At 35.9% G+C, this 21408-nt stretch overlaps 1 protein-coding gene across 1 annotated transcript in view; it reads left to right on the top strand.

Moving 5' to 3' along the window:
* Positions 1 to 869: 869 nt before the first annotated feature.
* The window catches only part of SEMA3D (semaphorin 3D), a 128087-nt gene continuing 107548 nt past the window's right edge, over positions 870 to 21408 (top strand). Inside the window, exons 1-2 of the mRNA XM_032592390.1 lie at positions 870 to 1056; positions 21009 to 21169. Of these exons, the coding sequence (XP_032448281.1) occupies positions 906 to 1056; positions 21009 to 21169 (312 nt within the window). The 5' untranslated portion in view covers positions 870 to 905. The remainder of the gene's footprint in view (positions 1057 to 21008; positions 21170 to 21408) is intronic.

Here is a 21408-nt window from a genome sequence, read left to right as displayed (position 1 = left end):
CAACCTAGTTGATCACAACTTCCTCTCTTTTATAAAGCCTTTTATATTACAGTTTGTTTTTCTTTTCATTACTGCCATGTGTGGAATAGTATATAGAGTGCAGGTTAAATCACATTACCCCAGGCCTAAAATTGGTGGCGGTGGCTCTGACCTAATCATTGCCAATTTTTCCAATTTTAGGCAGACTTTTAAACTATCTTTATGTCACAGGGCACCTAATTGACTCAGTCAGTTAAACCTGCAACTCTTGATTTTGGCTCAGGTCACGATCTCATGGTTCCCAAGATGGAGCCCCAGGTCTGCACTGTTAGCACAGGGCCTGCTTGAGATTCTCTTTCTCTCTCTCTCTGTCTTCCCTTCTATCCCTCCTCATGGTCTCTCTCTTTCAAAATAAGTAAATAAACTTAAAAAAAAAATCTTTATGTCAGAAACAAGAGAAGAACTCCCTGAACATGACAGCTTTTATTTGTTTTTGCTTGGGGATCTTTCTCCTTGGGGATGATATAGGGAAAGAATAGGCTTCTACCAGTATTCTTATTTGAGTAAAGAACTCATGAAGTTAGAAAGAGTTGGTTCCTCCTGCATTTGTGTTAAAAACAAAACAAAGCTTTGTTACAGAAGGGAGGCTAATTATCATAAATAGTTGAAATTTTAGTATGCATTCTCCTCTGCATCTGAGTAAAGGCAGACCTGAATTTTATCAATCAGTTCTGATTCATTTCCCTTGTAACAATTTGCAAAATCAAAACAGGGGAGAAGGTGCAATTATTATTTTAAAATCTATACACATTCAGAAAATTATAATTTAGTAAGTCTAGGAAAATCAGCAAACTGCTCTATTAATGATTATTTTCTTATTTTTTAGATTGAATTTTCACTGTTTGAAAGAGGACATTGTTTTCATCATGAATGCTACTAAAAATGAGAGACCAAAGTCCAGAAGCCACAATTTTCACCTTTTTCATGCCTTGATGATGCTAAGCATGATCATGCTCTTTCTTCCTGTCATTGGAACTGCTAAGCAAAATATTCCACGACTCAAGCTGACTTACAAAGGTAAGTCTGTAAATGTTTTTCAGATTGTCTTTTTGATGACTGTATTTCTTTTCTTTAGAAATGCGTACTGACTTCAGTGAAATGTTTATAGTATTGGCATCAGTTAATAAAAATATTATAGAATACAATGCCCAATTATCATTTTTGTGAGGGAAATGGTGCCTGGGTTATTCGTGTACCCTTTTCAGCTCACTATTTACAATGATCAGCTACTGACTAACATGATTTGGTGATTTGGTTTATAGGTTATAATCAGATTTGTATTAAAACAAATCAGTCCCTAAAAATAGAAAAACATAATTTCATATAGCTCATATGGATTAGTTCATCCCTAGTTAGAGGGGATTTATTTTTAAACACAGTAAGATATCTTCAAAAAATTAATACACTAACCTACCATTAAGATCTCAAACATATACATGTTTATTCTTTTAAAAAGACCACGTGGAAGGCTTGAAATACAGAAATGAAAATCTCTTTAAGAAATGAAATCTGCTAATTGTTTTTAAATGTTTAAATTAACATAAAAGCAAAGTTTATATGAGTTATATTTAGTCATCTTACATGTGTGTATGTTTATGTGTATAGATAGATAGACAGGGACTATGCCAAGTTTTATTCTTAAAAATGTATTTCTTTTGTTTTCTCTTCGTGCTTCTTTAATACTTTAAGTAATGAGAAAGATGTAGGGACTTATACTCCTTTATACCAAACTTGGTAGGTAAAACTTATGCCTGCAGTTTTAATAGCTGTTTAAAACAACTTACTGAGTTCAAATTAAATATCAATAATAAAACCTAACTTCATGTCAAATATAAGTGGAAGTGGAATTGGCATTATACCCATTACACATTTCATACGTGGGTATCTGTCTGGAATTTATATCTCCTGAGTTAAAGAGTTAAGGCAACATATTATTTTTGAGTTCTCATATTTTTCTAGAATTTTTTAAGCAGTTTAAAAAAGCACACAAGAAAACAAAAAACAAACCCAGAAAATTGCCTCTGTGTGGTTGAGGGGAGGATTAACTGGGAAGAGATATGGAAAGAAATGTTTTGGAATTATGGAAGAGTTCTCTATCCTGATAAGGGATGTGATTCCCCAAGTATATGGATTTTCACAACCCATCGTATGCACAAGTCAGAGTCGTTCATTTGCCTGTATTCAGAATTAATCTTAAGAAAAGAACAGAAAACAAATATGAAAGTCCAAACAATTAAAAAAAAAAGATACAGAAAGTTTGAAAATAAAGAGGTTGAAGGGGAAAAAGGATAAGGAAACTCTGGTTCCTATGATAGAGTGAATAACACTAGAAGATTGCATTGATACGTGTGAACAACACAAAATAAATCAGACTTTCAAAGAAACAGAGAGCAAAGCATTGGTATAAACGCGGTGTGTTGTCATTTCATCCTTAGCACTGGCTGTTATGGTGAGGGTTGTTATCATCCCCTTCTTACATATATGGGTATGCTGAGGTACCGAGAAACTGAGAAACTTGCCAAGGTTTCAGATTGGGTCGTGGCTCAGCTCCTGAGTCAGTCTCATGCTGCATAGACACTAACTGCCTGATCCTATTTCTTAGTTCCTGGTCATTAGTGGTTCTTCCCTGAGGCACTCACCCATCAGAGTGAGCTTTAACATTTACAGAAGCACCATGCTGATGTTTGACTGGCTATATGATTTTCAGTTGTCAAAATTAAATAGAGTTGAAGAAGGCCACATGCTCTATTTAAGATGACAGCGTGGCCCAAAGAGACCTACACACTTGTGAGATGTTATGCCTTTTGATAAATATATGGAAAAAAAATATATCGTCATCATGATCATTTGGGTTCATAATCATAGTTCCATACAAATGGTTATAAAATATGAACTCAAATGTGATAAGTTGATTATTTGAAACTAGCAAATTAGCGCCTAAAAATAGAAAAATATTATTAATTAATTCCATATAGCTGCTACTAATTAGTTTATCCCTAGTTTGAGGGTTTTGTTTTGTTTTGTTTTGTTTGTTTTTGTATACACATGTTTTTGGACTTGGAATCAATCCTGTGAGTTCAAAGTCTTGTTTACTTATCTCTGTATAGACTGTCACTCCTCTCAGTGCCTAGTGCTTATTTATATAAAAGCAGAACTGGTGTAAGTGTTGGATTAAATGCAGTAAGAATTACTCTTTTGATGGTTCTTCTATTAAGTATACTTTCCAAGTGTTATGTTTTTTAGATTTTTGTTTACATGTGGGTAATTGACATGTCGCAGCCTGGTAAGCAGCAACAAAGATTGAATGCAGGGTGAGAATTATGGAAACCTCCTCCCAACCCACCCTCCAAAGATACACACACACACACACACACACACACACACACACACACACACACCTCTGCTAGCTCCCCATAGCTACTATTAGCCTTTTGTTTCCAGACTGTATGCTAATAATTGAGTGGTCATCTTTACTAGGAGAATTATTCACAACCCTAACAGAGCACTCCTCTTCACACTTTAAAGAATAGGTTGGGGTGCCTGGGTGGCTCAGGCAGTTAAGCATCCGATTTTGACTCAGGTCATGATCTCGCGGTCCATGAGCTTGAGCCCCGCGTCAGGCTCTGTGCTGACAGCTCAGAGCCTGGGGCCTGCTTTGGATTCTGTGTCTCCCTCTCCTTGCATCTCCTCTGCTCACACTCTGTTTCTCCCCCTGCCCTCAAAAATAAACACTAAAAAATAAAAAAATAAAAGAATATCTCATCTCTTTGGAAATCATCTATTCAGCACTATGAATGTGCACATCCACTTCCAAGAATGTGAACCACTTCCGTGTCCACCTTTTCTCCACCATATCTGAGAGTTGAGAAGGAACTGCTAATTTGGGGTTATGGTGAGGCAGATTGCCTGTACACAACATTCCTACCTCTGAGATAACGATCATAGCTCTCTCTTGGCATTTTCCTTCTCTTTTGATTCTAACTAATTGAGATCAGCTAATACCACCCATTGCTTAGATAGTTTGGGGAGCGTCTAAAAGTTTGTGCTTTGGGCATTAAAACACTGCCAGAATGTGAGGTTGGAAACATCAGCTGAAGTGAAAAAATAATTTTGTTTTCAAAAATATTTAATTTTTCTGGTCACAAACTCCACTTTGTTTTCTTTGCTTTCCATGGTTCATGCTTCCTTAGATGCTGACCAGGGATGCAGACAGTATCAGTAGCATTAGCTACTTTGAGCAGCTGCAAGGTTATTTTGAGGGATTTCTTAAAGGCCAACAGAAAATATAATAACCATTTTATCCGAAGAATGCTCTTTGATAAAGACTTAACTTTGAACTTCTGAATCCACAGGAGCTTGTTTGGTTCTATTGTTTTGTAAAGAGATTTCCCTTCAGTTGCATATTTTGAATTCTTGCACATGTATGCATCCTAAACCTGTTTCTTGAGTAGCAGGTAAGGAAACTTGGAGATCAGGATGTTGTATGTATCTGGAATTCATGTTATAAGGTTATGATATACATTTTGCCCTATAGGTTGGACTTCTCTCAGTGGCGTGTACAGTTTATACTGCAGATGTAGTAAAAAATAACTTGTGAGAGATGACCGATTTCAATCCTGTAATAAATAGTATAAACATTCCATATTTCACAATCGTTGTGAAGGAACTCATAGGTTCAGGATATTTTTGCCTAGGAATCATTAGCATCTGCAATATTATTTGTTTGGAGAACCAGAAAATGAGGTAGGTAAAATAAAGAAGAACTGGACAAAAGCTTTGGAATAGGAAGAGAAAAATGAAAGTTAATTGAATATACAAAGACTCATTTCTTGTTATGAATTGTAGTGTTTTTTTCATCTTTTTTTCTTTTTTGTATAGTCTTTCTAGCTTTTCTTTTCCTTTCCTAATTTTAGATTTTAGTACTAACTTATATGTGAATGGCTTATATCTATTACATATACGTGTATGCATGATATGCATATGTTTCACATGTATCATCTTTTTTCTTACTACATCCTTTGAACCTGGCATAAGGGGAATTCAGCTATCAGTTCCATTTGAATACCCCCCTAAGTCAGTGTGTCGCATAGTAAGCATAATACCGTCAATTATGCTTTTTGTGAAACATTATTATCTTGCTAGATGTGAATGATTGTCTACAGACCAAAGGTTTCCCTATGGGAACAACTGTGAAAAACATTATGTAGCTCCCTCTTGTTTACAACACATATTAAGATTACTTCCACTTACTCCCAAAGCATTTTCTACTGGAGTTAGTTTCCTTCAGTTAAGTACCACCCAGAGATTGTGAATTTATTAAAGGTGCTTTCCAGTATTTTTACTGTTGTGGTCTTCTAGTAGTTAATAAGCCCTTCCAGTTAAAAAGATCATTGTTGACCTTGATAGAGTAGTGTCTTTGATGGTTGGTAACCTTCAGAATGGGTTAAAGTGAATCATTAAAATCACTAAGGAGTTCCAACCACAAAATGCAATCTAGAGTGGACATTTTTGTTGTCAAATTAATGGGAAAAGAAGCCGGCTTGCTCTGAATACCTCCCCTTAAGTACATAGTGAAGAAGCCTTATCAATCTTATAATAAGAATTTACATGTAATATATGTTTTTTTCTATGAAGCAAGTCACTGATGGTTTAATTTTGGTAGATGTGCCATGTTTGAATGAACACACTTGTTTTCCCAGATGTATTTTCTCTAAACAGAGGCTGTTCATCTGGGCTTCTGTAGTTTCAAGAATTTAGGGATAGTCTTACTGTGTGTGTGTGATGTTTAACTGTCAACAGTTAATAACAATAGTTTCTGAATGCCCATTACGTTTCTGGCCTTGTTCTGGCAACAAGGGGATATGTCAGCAAATGGAAGAGGCCAAAATCCTTGTCATCATGTGGTTTATATTCTGATAGGAAAGGCAGGCCATATATAAGTACATTGCCTAGCAAAATAGAAGATGATAAGTGCTATGGAGAGAAATGAATCAGGAAAGTTAGCTAGAGAATGGTGGGAGTGTAGTAGTCAAGTATGTGGTAAGGGAAGAGCTCACTGAGAAAGTGATGTTTTTCACAAATACTTAAAGAAATTACTGTCGCAAATCATGCAGATACTTGGGAAAGAAATATTTTTTGGCAAAAGAAACAGCCAGTGCAAATGTCATGAGGCAAAAATGTGTCTGCCATGTTTAAGAATCCTAAGGAAGACAACATGGCTGAAAAACACTGAGATAGAGGAAAGAAGATTAATTTAATCAGAGAGTTGGTAGAAGGAAAAAGATTAGATTCTTCCACTGTTGTCATTGTCAAAACATTGGCTTTTAGTCTGTGTGTTGGGAATTCACTGGAGAATTTTGGCACAGAAGTGACATAATCTGACTCTTATTATTATAGGATCATTGTGGTTTCTGTATTATAAATACACTGAAAGGGGGAGGTCAGGGAAGTAGACATATTGTAATAATGCTGGTAAGAAACGATGGTCTGTGGGCCAGACTGGTTGCAGTGAGGTAGGAGAAGAGGATGATATGTAGGTAGAGTCAACGGGATTTTTTGATGGATCAGACATGAAGATAGAGGAGTCAAATCTGACTCCATCTTTTTTTTTTTTTTTTTTAATTTAAGGATGGAGATACCATTAGTTGAGATGGTGAAGATTGTGAAAGAAGTAGGTTTTGAGGGGAAATCAAGTGGACATATTTGTTGGAGAAGACAAGACTATTATGATGTCTAAATGAAATGCCAGGAAGGCATTTGAGTACATAATTTCTGGAGTTTATGGGAGATGTCATTGGAGATATGAATTTGGCAGTTAGCATATAGAATTTTTAAATCCGTGAAACTCTATGAGATAACAAAGGGATGTAGAAGAATTTGGAGGATTGAGTTCTGGGATTCTCTTAAGCCAAGAAAGTAAAGAAAGGGGAAATGAGCTTCAAAGTGAACTGAAAAGAAGTGCCCAGAGAAACCATGTAGGAGAAAAATCAGTAGTTTGTAGTATACAGGAAGTCAATGAAGAAAGTAAAGGAAAACGTATTATCAGCAATGTCATATTCAGCTAATGTTTCTTCAAAGATGACAAGCAAAAATTCACATTAAATTCAACAACAGAAGTTCATTGTTGACCTTGATAAAAGTAGTGTCTTTGAGTGTGGGAGCCATGGCACAATTAGGATGGATTCCTGAGAACATGGGCTCAGGGACTAGAGAGAATTATAGATAATTCTTCCAAGGATTTTTTCTATAATGGAGACATGGACAGTAGTAGCTGGAAAGAAAATAAAATCAAGAGATTTTTTTTTTCACGAACTAAATAACACCATATTTATATGCCAATTGTGAAATAATCTAGTAGAGAAATAATTGATGATTCAGGAGAGATGCGAGACAAGGCATACCTTACTGAAGAAAATATTGATGAAATTCCATTCTATTCTCTAAAATAGGCTACATTTAAAACAAATGTTAATGATGGAACTGGAGGATATTATGCTAAGTGAAATTAGTCAGAGAGAGACAAATATCCTATGACTTCACTCATATGAGGACTTTAAGAGACAGAACAGATGAACATAAGGGAAGGGAAGCAAAAATAATATAAAAACAGGAAGGGGGACAAAACATAAGAGACTCTTAAATATGGAGAACATACAGAGGGTTACTGGAGGGGTTGTGGGAGGGGGGATGGGCTAAATGGGTAAGGGGCATTAAGGAATCTACTCCTGAAATCATTGTTGCGCTATAGGCTAACTAATTTGGATATAAATTTAAAAAATAAAAAAACAAATTAAAAAAATACCTTAAAACATGTTAATGAAAGTGGCCCATTTTGCATAATAAAATATTATCTGCATAATTGTCAGTGTCAGCTATTGTCTAGATGGAAAGATAGGTCAAGCAGTTCTAAAACTATGTTCAAGGAGGAATGTGTTTACTGTTTGATATAGTGATACAGGTTGTAAGTACTATCAACGTTTAGAAAATTGAGGCATAAACATTTGGAAAGAAAACTCAGAAAGAAGAGATAACCTCAGAATCACATAAGAGATAATTAAAACAACAGCAACAACAATAACAACAACAACAACAAACATCCAAGTCTCCTGCTTTTCAATTCAATAGTATTTATACTACAACTTGCCTGCATCCAAGCCTATTAATAATAATTAAAATCTATTTAACACTGTGTTTGAGCACTGTTCTAAATATTATTGATCTGTGGAAGTTCACAAAGTGATAGAAGTTACACAGTAATGTAAAATAATACATAATTTAATGTTACCACAGAAGTATCATGCAAAAAGTGTTCTTGGAATTAAGAAGGGATATAAAACTCGCTGAGATCTACAAAGGTCAGCAATGTCCCCCTGGCTGGGTAAAAGAGGGCTAGATCAAGGGATACTTTGGTTGTGTCTTTGGTTATGCCTATAAACATGGAAGGAAGTTTAAGAGTATCATTACTTAAGTAAAGGCAATTTTTTTCTGGGATTAAACCCTGTCAAGTCTTTTTTAGTTAAAAAAGTTCTTTGTTTTTAATTTTTTTTAAGTTTATTCATTTTTGAGAGATAGAGACAGAGCATGACAAGGGGAGAGGCAGAGAGAGAGGGAGACACAAAATCCGAAGCACGCTCCAGGCTCCATGCTGCCAGCACAGAGCCCAACACAGGGCTCGAACTCACTAACTATAAGATCATGACCCGAGCCGAAGTCGGAGGCTTAACCTAACTGAGCCACCCAGGCACCCCATTAAAAAAGTTCTTTTTGGACAGATCTTGTATGTGGTGGGATTACTATTGTATAAATTACTGAGATAAAATTTTGTATATACAACTGCTTGTTTTAGGACTTTACTTACTTACAATGTGGCTCAACTTTCTTAGGTCTTATTAAGGGAATTTTTACAATGAGATTCTTTCAATACATGTGTAAAAATATAAATTTAAAAACATTTTATTTATTTTTTTTTAAAAATTGTTTATTTATTTATTTATTTATTTGAGAGAGAGAGAGAGAGAGAGAGAGAGAGCGTGAGCAGGGAGAGGGCAGAGAGAGAGAAGCCCAAGCAGGCTGCGTGTCAGCACAGAGCCTGACGCAGGGCTCAAACTCACAAGCCATGAGATCATGACCTGACCCAAAATTAAGAGTCAGCCTCTTCACTCACTGAGCCACCCAGGCACCCAATTTAAGGACATTTTAAAACTGAATGCCATTGGGTCTTTTTTTCACAGAAAATTTGACAAATGCCTCTGTGCTTCTTAAAACTAGTAATATATATTTTGCATTTTTGTGAAAGTCCTTTAAATTGGCTGATTTAATCCTATTAATTCAAAAGAGGCATGTATCAGAACTAAGTACTTTTTACTTGTAAAGAATGACACTCATAAAGAAGTTTATTTGACTAAAGCCACAGTGAGCCAGGCACAGTCTGGAAAATAAGGTAAATATTTCAGCAATAGGTATATTGTGTAAAAATGTGACTAAAATTGTTTTGTAAAAGAATCTTGTTTTTCTAAATAGTGCTAACTCTTCAAATATAAAATATAGCTGTAATAGGCAACAGGGCTTCAGGTCAGAAGACCTCGATTTTAGCTCTTTCTATGGCATGTACAGTTCAGGCACCATTAGGATGAGGATTTGCTCTTTCTGAGTCTAGGTTTTGTCATCCAGAAATTAGTGATAATCCTCTAGTTCTCCTCAAAGATCAAATTGGATAAAATAGGGAAAGTTTCTTGAATGTCACAAAGCACAAATTGAATATCATGACAGGCTTCAAAGGGAGTCCAAACAGTTCGTAATTGAATTAATTGAAGTAAAAACTGAAGGTCTTTACAAATACAATTATATTTAGGCATTTCTGGTAGAATTTCTACTGCTGCAGGTAACAGGACATTTACCTAAAAGTCAATAATAAATTATAATTTGTCATCTTCGCATCTCCTTCCAGGTTAATGCATGTTAAATGAACGCACTTCCCTTCCTTGTATGAGAGAACTGAGGGGGGAAAGTTCATATATCATTGGTTTAAATTAAGCAGGTCATTTATCACTTATAGCAACTAAGTTAGTTATAATTTAAGTTAATTAGATTGTTAGAATAAGTAAGGGATATGCACAATTGACCAATGTACAATTGTAATGGAAAAAAAATAATCTGGCCATCCTGCATAAATTAACACGCACCATGTTTTAAATGTTTGAGGGAAACTCTAGTGTGGAGAAGAAGGAAGAGTTCAGCTCTTCTCTTCAGTGCAGTGGGGCCATGTTGTACTTTAGCCTTTCTTACTGCAACTTTGGTTCAATGATCTGTAGCACCAGAATAATCTGGGAGTTTGTTAGAAATGTACAATCTCATTTCCCTGACCCCTTTCTAAATGAGAAACAAGAATCCCAGCTGATTTGAAAGCTTGTTAAATCCTGAGAAGTGCTGTTCTAGAGTGTTCTTATTCAGACCTCTTCTTCTTTTCCCCATCTGCTCCCCTTCCAAGCATTTGGAGATAACAACCAGAACCTTTAATGACTGCAAACCATTAGAGCCACAGTTGGGTCTCTTAATGGCACATTAACCTCTCTAAATTATTCATATGGTTCTAATAAATTCTGATTTAGATGGGAGGCAGGTAAACCAACATACATAAGAATCACTAGTTTGAAAACCATTAGTTAAGTATTTGTTAGACTTCTTATGTGCAAGAAATAGTGATGGATTACAGCATTGATTTAGACATTATTCTTATCTGCAAGAGCTTCTAGTTTTTTTAAGGGACAAAATAATTGCAAAAATATTAATTCAATAGGATTAGGATTTTTTTTAATGAATGCCCTTCAAGAATGTTGAAGAAGTTTGGGTATGAAATGGAACTTTGAACGATGGAAAACATTTATACTTTATTGAATGAAGTGTATGTTGGCATTGGAAGATTTTGATCATGAAATTGACCTAACTTAATTGTGATTTAGGGGAAAAAAAAAGAATAGATAGCATCATGTGGTAGACATAGGTGAAGGAGAAGGGAATAGAACAAAGTTATTTATGAATCAGGTATAGTAATTTAGAGAAGGAATAATATGCATCTTGGCCTGGGTTACAATAGGAATAAATATTTGAGGGGGAAGAATAGAAAATTTATATGATCAAATTTATAAGACTTAAATTTAGCTTGATGTTGGTGTGAGGAAGTGAAATAGACTTAAGGGTACCAATTATTTAAATACAGGAAAAAAGAGTAAGGGACCAAGGAAGGTAAACTAAAAACAACTCTGATTTTTTGAGCCTGGGAACTAGGTCATGTCATTAAGTCATTGAAGTCAGTAAGATCTGTTGATTGGGGGGAAAATGACAGTAGCAAGCAGGCTACTGAAAATTATGAACTGTGATTTAAGAGAGGCAGTGCGGGGTGCCTGTGTGGTTCAGTCGGTTAAGTGTCCAACTTGGGCTCAGGTCATGATATTGCAGTTCGTGGGTTCGAGCCCCACATCGGGCTTTGTGCTTACAGCTTAGAGCCTGGAGCCTGCTTCAGATTCTGTCTCCCTCTCTATCTGCCCCTCCCTCACTCGCACTCTGTCTCTCTCTCAAAAATAAACATTAAAAAAATACAAAAAAATAAGAGAGGAGTGTGGTTTTAGGTGTCTATCTCAAAGTCATGAGCAGAGATCTAATAATTTGTGAGACAAAAACATTTATAGGAAACTATAAATGGAAAACATTATTTCATTGCCTATGCTCTATAAACACTGCCTGAAATTCAGGAGAACATTATTCCATGACTATATTTTTAATCTTCCTTTTGGAAGTCTGTGTGCATACTCTGACACGGATTCTCTGCACACCTCTACCTGGATTACCTACCTTGGGCATGTGGGGAGAGGACCCTTTCTGGAGAAAACCTCGAGAAAAGTTCTACAGATAATAGTCATCTGTTTGTTTGGAATGAAAGCCAAACTCAAAGTTTCTTGAGCCAATAGAAATTAAAATTTAGATCACTATCACACTGAGTGCCCGGCATGACAAGTGAAAAACAACAAAATCAAACCAACAAAAACAAAGTTCAAGACATGTTCAGTCCAATTATTTTAAACTTCATAATAGTAACAGTGAAGAAGTGATTCATATAACTTCCAGAAACAATAAAAGACACGTTCCAAGGCTGGGGATATGGTAACATGAGACTTCTCAATCATGACTTTGAAAACTGGAAGATAGTGTTCACATGCCTCAGATCACTAAGGGTGAATGCTGGTCAACCCAGAATTCTATAGTTAGCCCACCTATTAATAAAAATAAATTAGAGGCCTTTTTACACATGTAAAATTTCAAAAATTTAAGTCTCAGTCACCATTTCTTAAGAAGTTTCTGGAGATGTGCTCATCAGAATAAGAAAATAAGTCAAGGAAGAAGACACGGGATCTAGGAAAGTTGGGATTCGTAGTAGGAGAGAGGTGGAAGGAAGTTTGAGAAAGCTGTCCCTCTGGTGAGAGAACAGCCAGTCTAGTTTGTAGGGAGAAGAAGAAAGCGCCCAGGAGACATCTCCAGGAGATAAAAAACAATCCGACAGAATTTCATATGAAAATTTTATGCAGGCCCTTTTCGGGAATTGTGGAAAGGTTTGATCATGATTTAATTTTTTTTAATATTTATTTATTTATTTATTGAGAGGGAGAGAGACAGAGTGTGAGTAGAGGAGGGACAGAGAGAGAGGGAGACACAGAATCCAAAACAGGCTCCAGGATCCAAGCTGTCAGCACAGAGCCCGACCCGGGGCTCGAACTCACAAACCACTGGATCATGACCTGAGCCGAAGTGGGATGCTTAACCGACTGAACCACCTATGCCCCAGATTTAATCGTGATCTTAAACAAAACTAAGTAAATGTCACAACTTGGAAATTATTAATTGAAGCAACAGATTTTTTTTTCCAAGAAAGAAAGTATGATCAGAGAACTAGTTTTCTAAGTAGGGAAGAGTATTTACGTTGTTTAATAATGAAATCATTGAATACAGCTTTTCATAAAAATGGACATATAATCATGTCAGGACTTTGGTTAAAGGGAAAGAGTTGGCGTCAGAAAGCTAAAATTCTCAATTTCTGTCAAAGGGAATTCAGTAGAAATGTCTGAAAATAATGTTCTAAAAGATAGTAGTGTATACATATTATTTAGAAATAGAAAAATGAATAGAAAATAAACTACTAAACTGGTTTGGAGGTAGACGATGGGAGAGGAGACAGATGCTTACATATGCCTTTTAACTTTACTTTTTGGTGTGCATATACTTAATTTTGGTGGATGTAATTAATTTTTAAAAGTATCGTTGTAAAATGTTGTTCTTTTCCAAAAATGTTATTACTCTTTGTTCTGTATATTCATCATGATCTTAACTTGAAGAATTATTTGTTCCTATCCTATTTGTCTTGCTGTTTAGAATCTATAGCTGATGGTATACTAAGGTATGGCTTTCTGAGTTTTGTAAAAATTAAATTTATATACTTGATTGAAAATAGATCCGTATTAATTTGTGACATGGTGTCTTGATTTTAAACATTCCTTGAAATTTGGAAGGGGAGATACTCTCAAGACCTTGAAGGCCATTAAGAAAATAATTGTCAAATCAGAATCCTTCCTTCTGAGGAAGTTTATTCTATTATGACACTGGTTTTCTGGAAATGTACTAGGTACTTATAACGTTAGGCTTTTTTTATAGGTCAGTGGGAAAAATGATCATAGCAAAGCTTTCGAGCATTTAAAAGGACTCCTTCAAAGTAAGAGTTTAAAAGGATTCATAATCATAAATTATGAATCTCACATGTGATGGATTATATAAAGCATCTGCTATTGAAAGCTAGCCAAATAAAAATAAACCTGTAATTTAAAAGCATGGATGTAGATGGAAATGTGACAGTGTAAAATTGCCACACTCCTCTCCACATCCTGTCCTGGCAAGAACAAAGCTCTGATGATATAATAGGCTTTATTTGTTTCTAATTTATGTTTCCCTACATGGTATCATCTGATTTATTACTGACATAGGCAATGTTCTAAGACCTAATGAGCAGAATCATCTTCAACATTCCATTGCAGAAGAGCAAATGAAAATTTGATTTTTTTTTTCCTGATTTGGACTTGCATTTGTGGGAAGAGAACAGGGTTGGACTTCTCACCTAGGAATGTATAAAGATAATATATACACACCTATAGTTTTGAAGTAGTCTTTTGTAAGGATTTTAAGTTGAATATTATTCTTTATATATTGGATATTGTTTCAGCAGTTAGCTATGGAGACTGAGTGTACATAAATAGAGACTAATTTGTATTTTTGATAGGTGGAAGTCAGCTATCTTGGTAACCAAAATTTTTTCATATGATCTCAAGCTTCAGAAAACCAATTGAAAGTCAGGTGGGGCCAGTTTAAGATGAGTTAAATTTCCAAAGCTTGATTCCAAAACAGAATCCATGCCTTTCCTTGGACCAGAACCTAGAGAAGGAAATACAAGTTCACAGAGAGCCCAAGGAACTCAGTGAGCCACGGTATTAGGGACTAGTTTTCTTTTTGGACTGAATAACTTGTTGCCTTTACTCAATTCCTGACCCAAACTGAGAACAGGCATTTTTTTTGGGGGGTGGGGGGTGAGGTAATGGTTTGGTAGCCAAAACATTTCTGGAAACTATGGGAAGAAGGAATTCCATAGAAGAAGTCTTTAGATACTAACAGCATGAAAGCCCTGGGGGTTCAGAGATCAAGGGAGGAAAGCTGAATTTATGGGGAAGACAGGAATAAAAACTCCTTTACTTCCTTACTTACAACAGCTTTGCAAAGAACACACTGGAGATGCAACCATATTTCAAGAAACCTCAGAACAGCCTTACTGATATAATGGTTATTTCCTTTGAGGAAAAATAGGAGTGGTTGCAGTAAGCATTTGTGCTGAATATCTTGAGACCATAGGGAAAGCCAATTCGGTTTTGAACTGGGGCCATTTTTGGTTGTAAACTTTCTCTGTTGAGGCATTCTACTCCTGTGACTGGAGTAGATTGGGAAGTAACTTTCCTCAAAGGTGATTTTCTTTTTACCTCATGAAATTCTAGCTTTAATAACTTGGATTATCTTCTCAAAAAATCTTTCTGTTAAGTGTTCTTTAAAGGATGTGGGAAACCATTTTTTTAGCTATGTAGTCTTCTTGTGAGAGAAATGGTCAACTCCACCCAGTTCAAGATTTCTGGCAATAAATGCTATTTCAGGGATATGGGATCTTGTTCATTTAACAGTCAAACATTGAGGAAGTCTGTGTTGCTTAAACCTAAATTTATTAGATTCAATGTGACTAACCACTCCCTTCCTTTCTGAGGTGAAGAGGAAGAATGTAGACCGTCAGGTCAAATGTTTCTTCAGGCTGAATTAACAATTGTATTAAGTGACACTAAACGGGAGATACAAAGAATTCTTTTAAGAACAAATGTTTATTTCAAATCAGAACAGGGATTATGGGATCTTTAGCCTTCCCCTCACATGGAAGGGCATCTGGTCGTGAGTGAGGAGTTTCATTGTTGCTGAACAAACAGCACCATTAAGAGCAAATTGGTTTTGTGAAACCTCCTTAACCATTCTGGACCTCACTGAATTGGCACATGTGAGTCCAACAAAGGTTATTGATAGAATTTCCCTTTAGTTGGAATTGCTTTACACTATATTCCTGCTCTTCCCAAAGGTTAGAGGCGATCTGTTCCAAGGAACAGAGTGATGCCCAGGAATAGAGAGGTGAATGATAGTTTACCTGACAGCTCTTTAATTTTAACAAAGTTAGGCATAAGGTTCTCATGCTGTAGAACTCGAAGGCATTTTAGAAGGAGCATAGAGACCATGCAGTATCTCTACCCAACATAATGGTGAGAGCATTGAAGTGGCATTATTTGGCTTGGTAAAAGAAATGCAGATGGGATTTCTTCCCATTTTACTATTAAAGGTATTTGACAGTCTGTGACTTTCGCTACTGCTGTCTTTTGTCACAAGCATGTTTTCCTTTTTGATGTGGATTAGCATTTCCTCTGCACTAGGCTGTAAGATCCTGAGAGTGGAACTTGTTATCAGAGTCTTTGTATCATGTGCAGAGCCCCTGGTGGTCTTAGGTGAGTCCATTGTTTGCCTTCATCATCAGATTTTATAAAGGTAGTGACTTGCTTCCTTGTGCCGAGCAGTTATTCTAAATAGTGAAGAAATGGGAAGTTATTCTAAATGGTTATTAACTACATGTTGGAAATATACATTTTCTCTGTGGCTTTTGGAGAGATACCAGGAGATGCTGATGAAGATTCTGGACATACCCTTCAGAAAAAGGCACATGTACATACAAACATGAAAAATCATGTTACTTATAGGGTTTTTGATACTCAGAACCGTGCTGTTGCTCTGCAGCATTTTATTGATCACGGATCATGCACATCTTGTCTGTGTCATCATTCAAATAAAAATCTATCACAGGAATGATTTCCATATTCAAACTAGTGGAATAAATTAATAATCTTATCTTCATTTCATTTCAGAAACAATCATCCTGTAACTTTTCCAAAAGTGTATTGCTAGGAGTGGGAAATTGAGGGCGTGGGACATTGAATGACACTACAAACTGAGAAGAAGGTGATAGACCAACAAGTTGTTAAAAGAACAGTTCGAACGAGTGATTATAGGGAATTCCATAAGTTTAGGTAGAAAGAACAAAGAATGCATTGAGGACCTAGAGGTAAACGCTACTGTCATCTGAGGAGAAGCGAGGCTGGCTAAGTACGTATTGGGCAGGCCTCCTCTGAATGGCTGTGTGACGCAACATGCTCACCCCCCTCCCCAATGGGGACAGAACAGAGTTTCTGTTCCAAAGGATTGTAACTGTGGACAGTCTTAAAAAATCACATGGCTTGGGGCACCTGGGTGGCTTGGTCAGTTAAGCGTCCAACTTCGGCTCAGGTCATGATCTCATGGGCCGTGAGTTCGAGCCCCGCATCGGGCTCTGTGCTGACAGCTCAGAGCCCGGAGCCTGTTTCAGATTCTGTGTCTCCCTCTCTCTCTGCCCCTCCCCTGTTCATGCTCTGTCTCTCTCTGTCTCAAAAATAAATAGACGTTTAAAAAAAATAAAAAAAAATCACATGGCTGAAAATTGTCAGTTCAGGAGAAGAAAAAAAATAAAGCTCGGAAATCTATTGCCAAATTATTGGTCTTTAACTTTCATGAGTTTCCAGCCTGCAGAGCCGGCATCCACCTCTGATTCCTCTAAAATTCTCCCGGGAGTGTATCAGTTTTAGGTGTGAAGATGCAGGCTTTGGAATTAACCACCTCCAACCCCTGTCCCCCCCGCCCCCTCCCGTCCCCCCAGGCTTTACTTGATGATCCTGTGGAAACAAAAATGACTTTGCTTGGTTTGGCAGAAATGCAGGAAAGATAAGCTGTTTGGGGAAGAGGGAACCTGTTCCAATCCCTGTCCCAAGGTCTGTTCAAAATGTATGCGTCAGCCTGAGAAATTTTCATATGTAATGCCTAAGTCTAATTATTTTGTTTGGCTACAAAGGATTGGCGGGGCATGCTTTAATCATTTTGATGCTAACATTGTCACAAGGCAACATGAAATCATTTTGAAATGATAATACTTTACATTAGTCACTATTTTTGCAGCTGTTTTTCCTTGTCAAATTTGAAACTAAACCCAATAGAATTGGTTGTGGTTAAAGAAAATAAATGACTACCTCAACTTTGTTTTCCTTGCTGTACCAGGAGAAACAACAAATGAGATGCAAGATTCTTAAACATCTTGCTCCTCTCAGTGGCACTGCCATAATTCAGGGACTTGCCATCTTTCAGGAACTTCTGGGTAGTCTCCCTTCTCCTACATTTCCAATTCTCATCCATCCTGAACACTGCAGCCAGACTTATTTTTCAACACTCAGTTAAAGTCTTTGTCACTTTTCTGCATAACGTATTTTAGTGGCTTCCAGTTACCTCCATGATAATCAAACTTCCCAGCCTGCCATTTTAGGCTCTGGTTATCTCAAGGCTGCCTTTACGTCCAGCCTCATATATTCTGTATGTTCTAGCCTATCAAACTATTTCAATTCCTCAAATATTTAATAAGTACTTAATTTGTCTCAGACACTGAGCGAGTGCTGGGGATTCAAAGATAAGTTAGACATAGTCTTTGTGCTGAAGGAGTTCACACTGCAGAGTAGGAGACATATTAAAAATGTATTGGGTGAGTGTGACGTATGATGATATATGCACTTGTACATTCTCGTGTTCTTCTGCCTCAAAAAAAACTTTTCTTTATATCTTTCCTGAAAAGATTCCATTCATCCCTCAACACTGTTGTCAATTGTTATCTTCTTTTGTAAAGTGACACACAATTAATTATTTGAAAGATTTCCTTTGTGTATACTTGTATTAGACTGTACTTTGCCTATACTGCATTCTGTATACCTTTCTACTTATATATTCATCTGTGAGCCCCTTGAATGCAGGGCTTAGCATGACCACACCCTTAACTACATGCTCAATACCTAATATAATAGATTCTTATAAGTTTTTTGGACAGAATAGCTTTTTAATGTTAGTCCAATACTGTAAAAAGAATACAGAGAATTTCTCATCTTCACAAGTCAGGTTTAAGGGAAGATGAGATACTCTTCTTTATTAGAAGTTATTTGGCTCAAACTGGAATTTAATAATCATATTCAAAGTAAGTTAATATTTACTGAACTTTTCCTATCTTCAAGGTACTGTTTTAAGAACCTTAAAGAAGTTATCTCCTTTGCTCATCCTAAGAATTATATGAGTTGGGAAATATTATGTCTTCCTTTTTGTACATTTTGTATAGAGTTTAAAAAATACATCGTCATCATTGTAATAACTGATAGTACATAGCACTTACTATGTGACAGGCACCATTCTAATGCTCATCATTAAGTCCTTGAGTCCTCACACCTACATGATTTATTAATCGTTTATATTATTATCTCCATTTTATAGAGGAGGAAACTGAGGCACGGGGAACTTAAGTTTTTTTTTTTTTTTTTTTTTTTTTCCTAGATCACAGCTAGATTTGTGAGGCTGGGATATGTCCCAAGTGGTCTAGACACAAATCTCACACTCATTAGGCTAACCCATGTTTCTTTTTTGTTAATGAACGTTGCAAATGCATGGTTCAAAATAGTTGATTATTATCCATGGGCACTTGAAATAATAAGATGTATATCATATAACCTACTTTTCTCTATTAATTGGGTCAAGATATGCTCTTGGAGACCCTTGCATACTTTTTCCATTTTGCCCATTTTATTCTTTGTTAAACAAGTGGGAATGTCATGGAACATACCAAATCACCTCAGTGAATAAGGGTTTGTGTGAAATGTTTTCTTTTGTTAAGGCTTTAGATCATATCTGTCTTATCTATCCACTCGGTTCCATTATTCTTTCCTCAGTTCTACTTTATAGTTAGTATGGAATGTTTATCAGATATTAGCCTACAAAAATAGGGTTACTGTATTTGGAGATGCTAAAAAATATTATTCCATGGGTCTCTGGTCTGAAAAACTACTCAAGTCATATTTAGCTTGAGAGGAAATAATTAGTATTGGGTTACTATATCCAGACTTCTATCCAGTATACATAAAGCAAGATTGATAAGCATTAGTAAGACCACACTCACCTGAGAATTCAGATAATTTCATATCTTCTTCTTCGGCATACAGCCTTTGGGTTTGTCAAAACTAAGACCAAAATCTATCGTGATGAATAAGGGAAATAACATGTAACCATTGTAAATTAGAGAAAAAAGTGAAGGGAATACTCAAAAATATGGAGTAACAATAGAGCCCACAGTTGATGTGTGGAATATATAGGCTTTAAATTTAAAAGACTCATATATCCATTTACAGAGGTTGAAAATTGCCATGATACATTTTGAAAGTATCCTGTTACCTGTTTCTGAGACATTGCCTCTTTGTATTTTTCTCATCAATTAATAATGACTTACTTGAAAATAATGACTTAGTTTCAAAGTCCATCAACATATAATGGACTTTAATGAGTGATGAGTGGTATTATTATTATATTGGTATTTAATATTATAAGGCTATAGAAAATGAGAGGGTATGATAAGTATTTGAGGCAAAATCTGTTGAAAGATTTGTATTTCTGTAAACCCGGACCTAAATTTAATAGGTCTATCCATATCACAGTTGTAAGTGAAAAAAAAAAAAAAGAATTAGGACATACAGACAAGCGTCAAAGAGAATGGAGACTGGGACTGAGGCTGTATTATCAACCTTACCATCACCTGATTTTGAGACTTGAGGCATGTGGCTTCACCTTGCTGGAGTTAAATACCTTCATTTATAAAATCATGAATCCGTATTAATTGATTTTCAAGGTCCCTTCCTGCTTTACTATTTTGATCTCTTTACTGGTTCAGGATCATATATCTCTCAGAATCCATTTTCTTGGATTTGGCTTCTTTGTTTACTCCCTGAATGCATGAAATAGGAACCCTATTATCCTCCAAACATAGTGATGTGTTTATCAAAAGTAGGGGGCGAAGAAATGCTGTAAGTTTTATCATACACTTAGTTTCATGCTTACTTTGCATATATTGATTTATTTAATCAGTTTGCAAACTGATGCTTTCATTTGTAACTTAAGAAGGTGGACAGAGTAGTGAAATATTTTGCATTCAATTGCTTTGAAAATACTCATTTTAATATCTTGCATTTTTCATATGTAAGATTAATGTTGTATCAGTAAAATGAAATGTAATAAATCACAGTGATTTCTAAATGATTATGTGCTAAAAAACCGTATCTTGTTTGCTTCTATCTAAATTTGAGCATGCATACTGTATGTATGCATTTACAAAGTGCAGAAATGTATGTATTGAGGCAAGTAAATATTTTACTAATTAATGTTTTCTTTCTTTCAATTCCTCTTTTACTTTCCCATAGACTTGCTGCTTTCAAATAGCTGCATTCCGTTTTTGGGTTCATCAGAAGGACTAGATTTCCAAACCATTCTGTTGGATGAGGAGAGGGGCAGGCTGCTTGTAGGAGCGAAGGACCACATCTTCCTGCTCAGTCTGGTTGACTTAAACAAAAACTTTAAGAAGGTCAGTTTATTTATATATAAAGATATATATAAATATTTACGTGTGTGTGTGTGTGTGTGTGTGTGTGTGTATTGGCTGAATGCATTTATTTCCATCTATGCCATTCTCCTCTTTTATTTTAAGTGACTCAGTTTCAAATGCACTAGGTCATTTATATATCCAAAAAGAACATGTTAGAAGAACACCTGGCTTTTGATGTACATTTTGGAGTTTTGTGGATTTAAGTACATATGCATGTT

Source organism: Lynx canadensis, chromosome A2 (assembly GCF_007474595.2).
Source record: "Lynx canadensis isolate LIC74 chromosome A2, mLynCan4.pri.v2, whole genome shotgun sequence".
Lineage (NCBI taxonomy): Eukaryota > Metazoa > Chordata > Mammalia > Carnivora > Felidae > Lynx > Lynx canadensis.
This window is presented reverse-complemented; position numbering and strand designations above follow the sequence as displayed.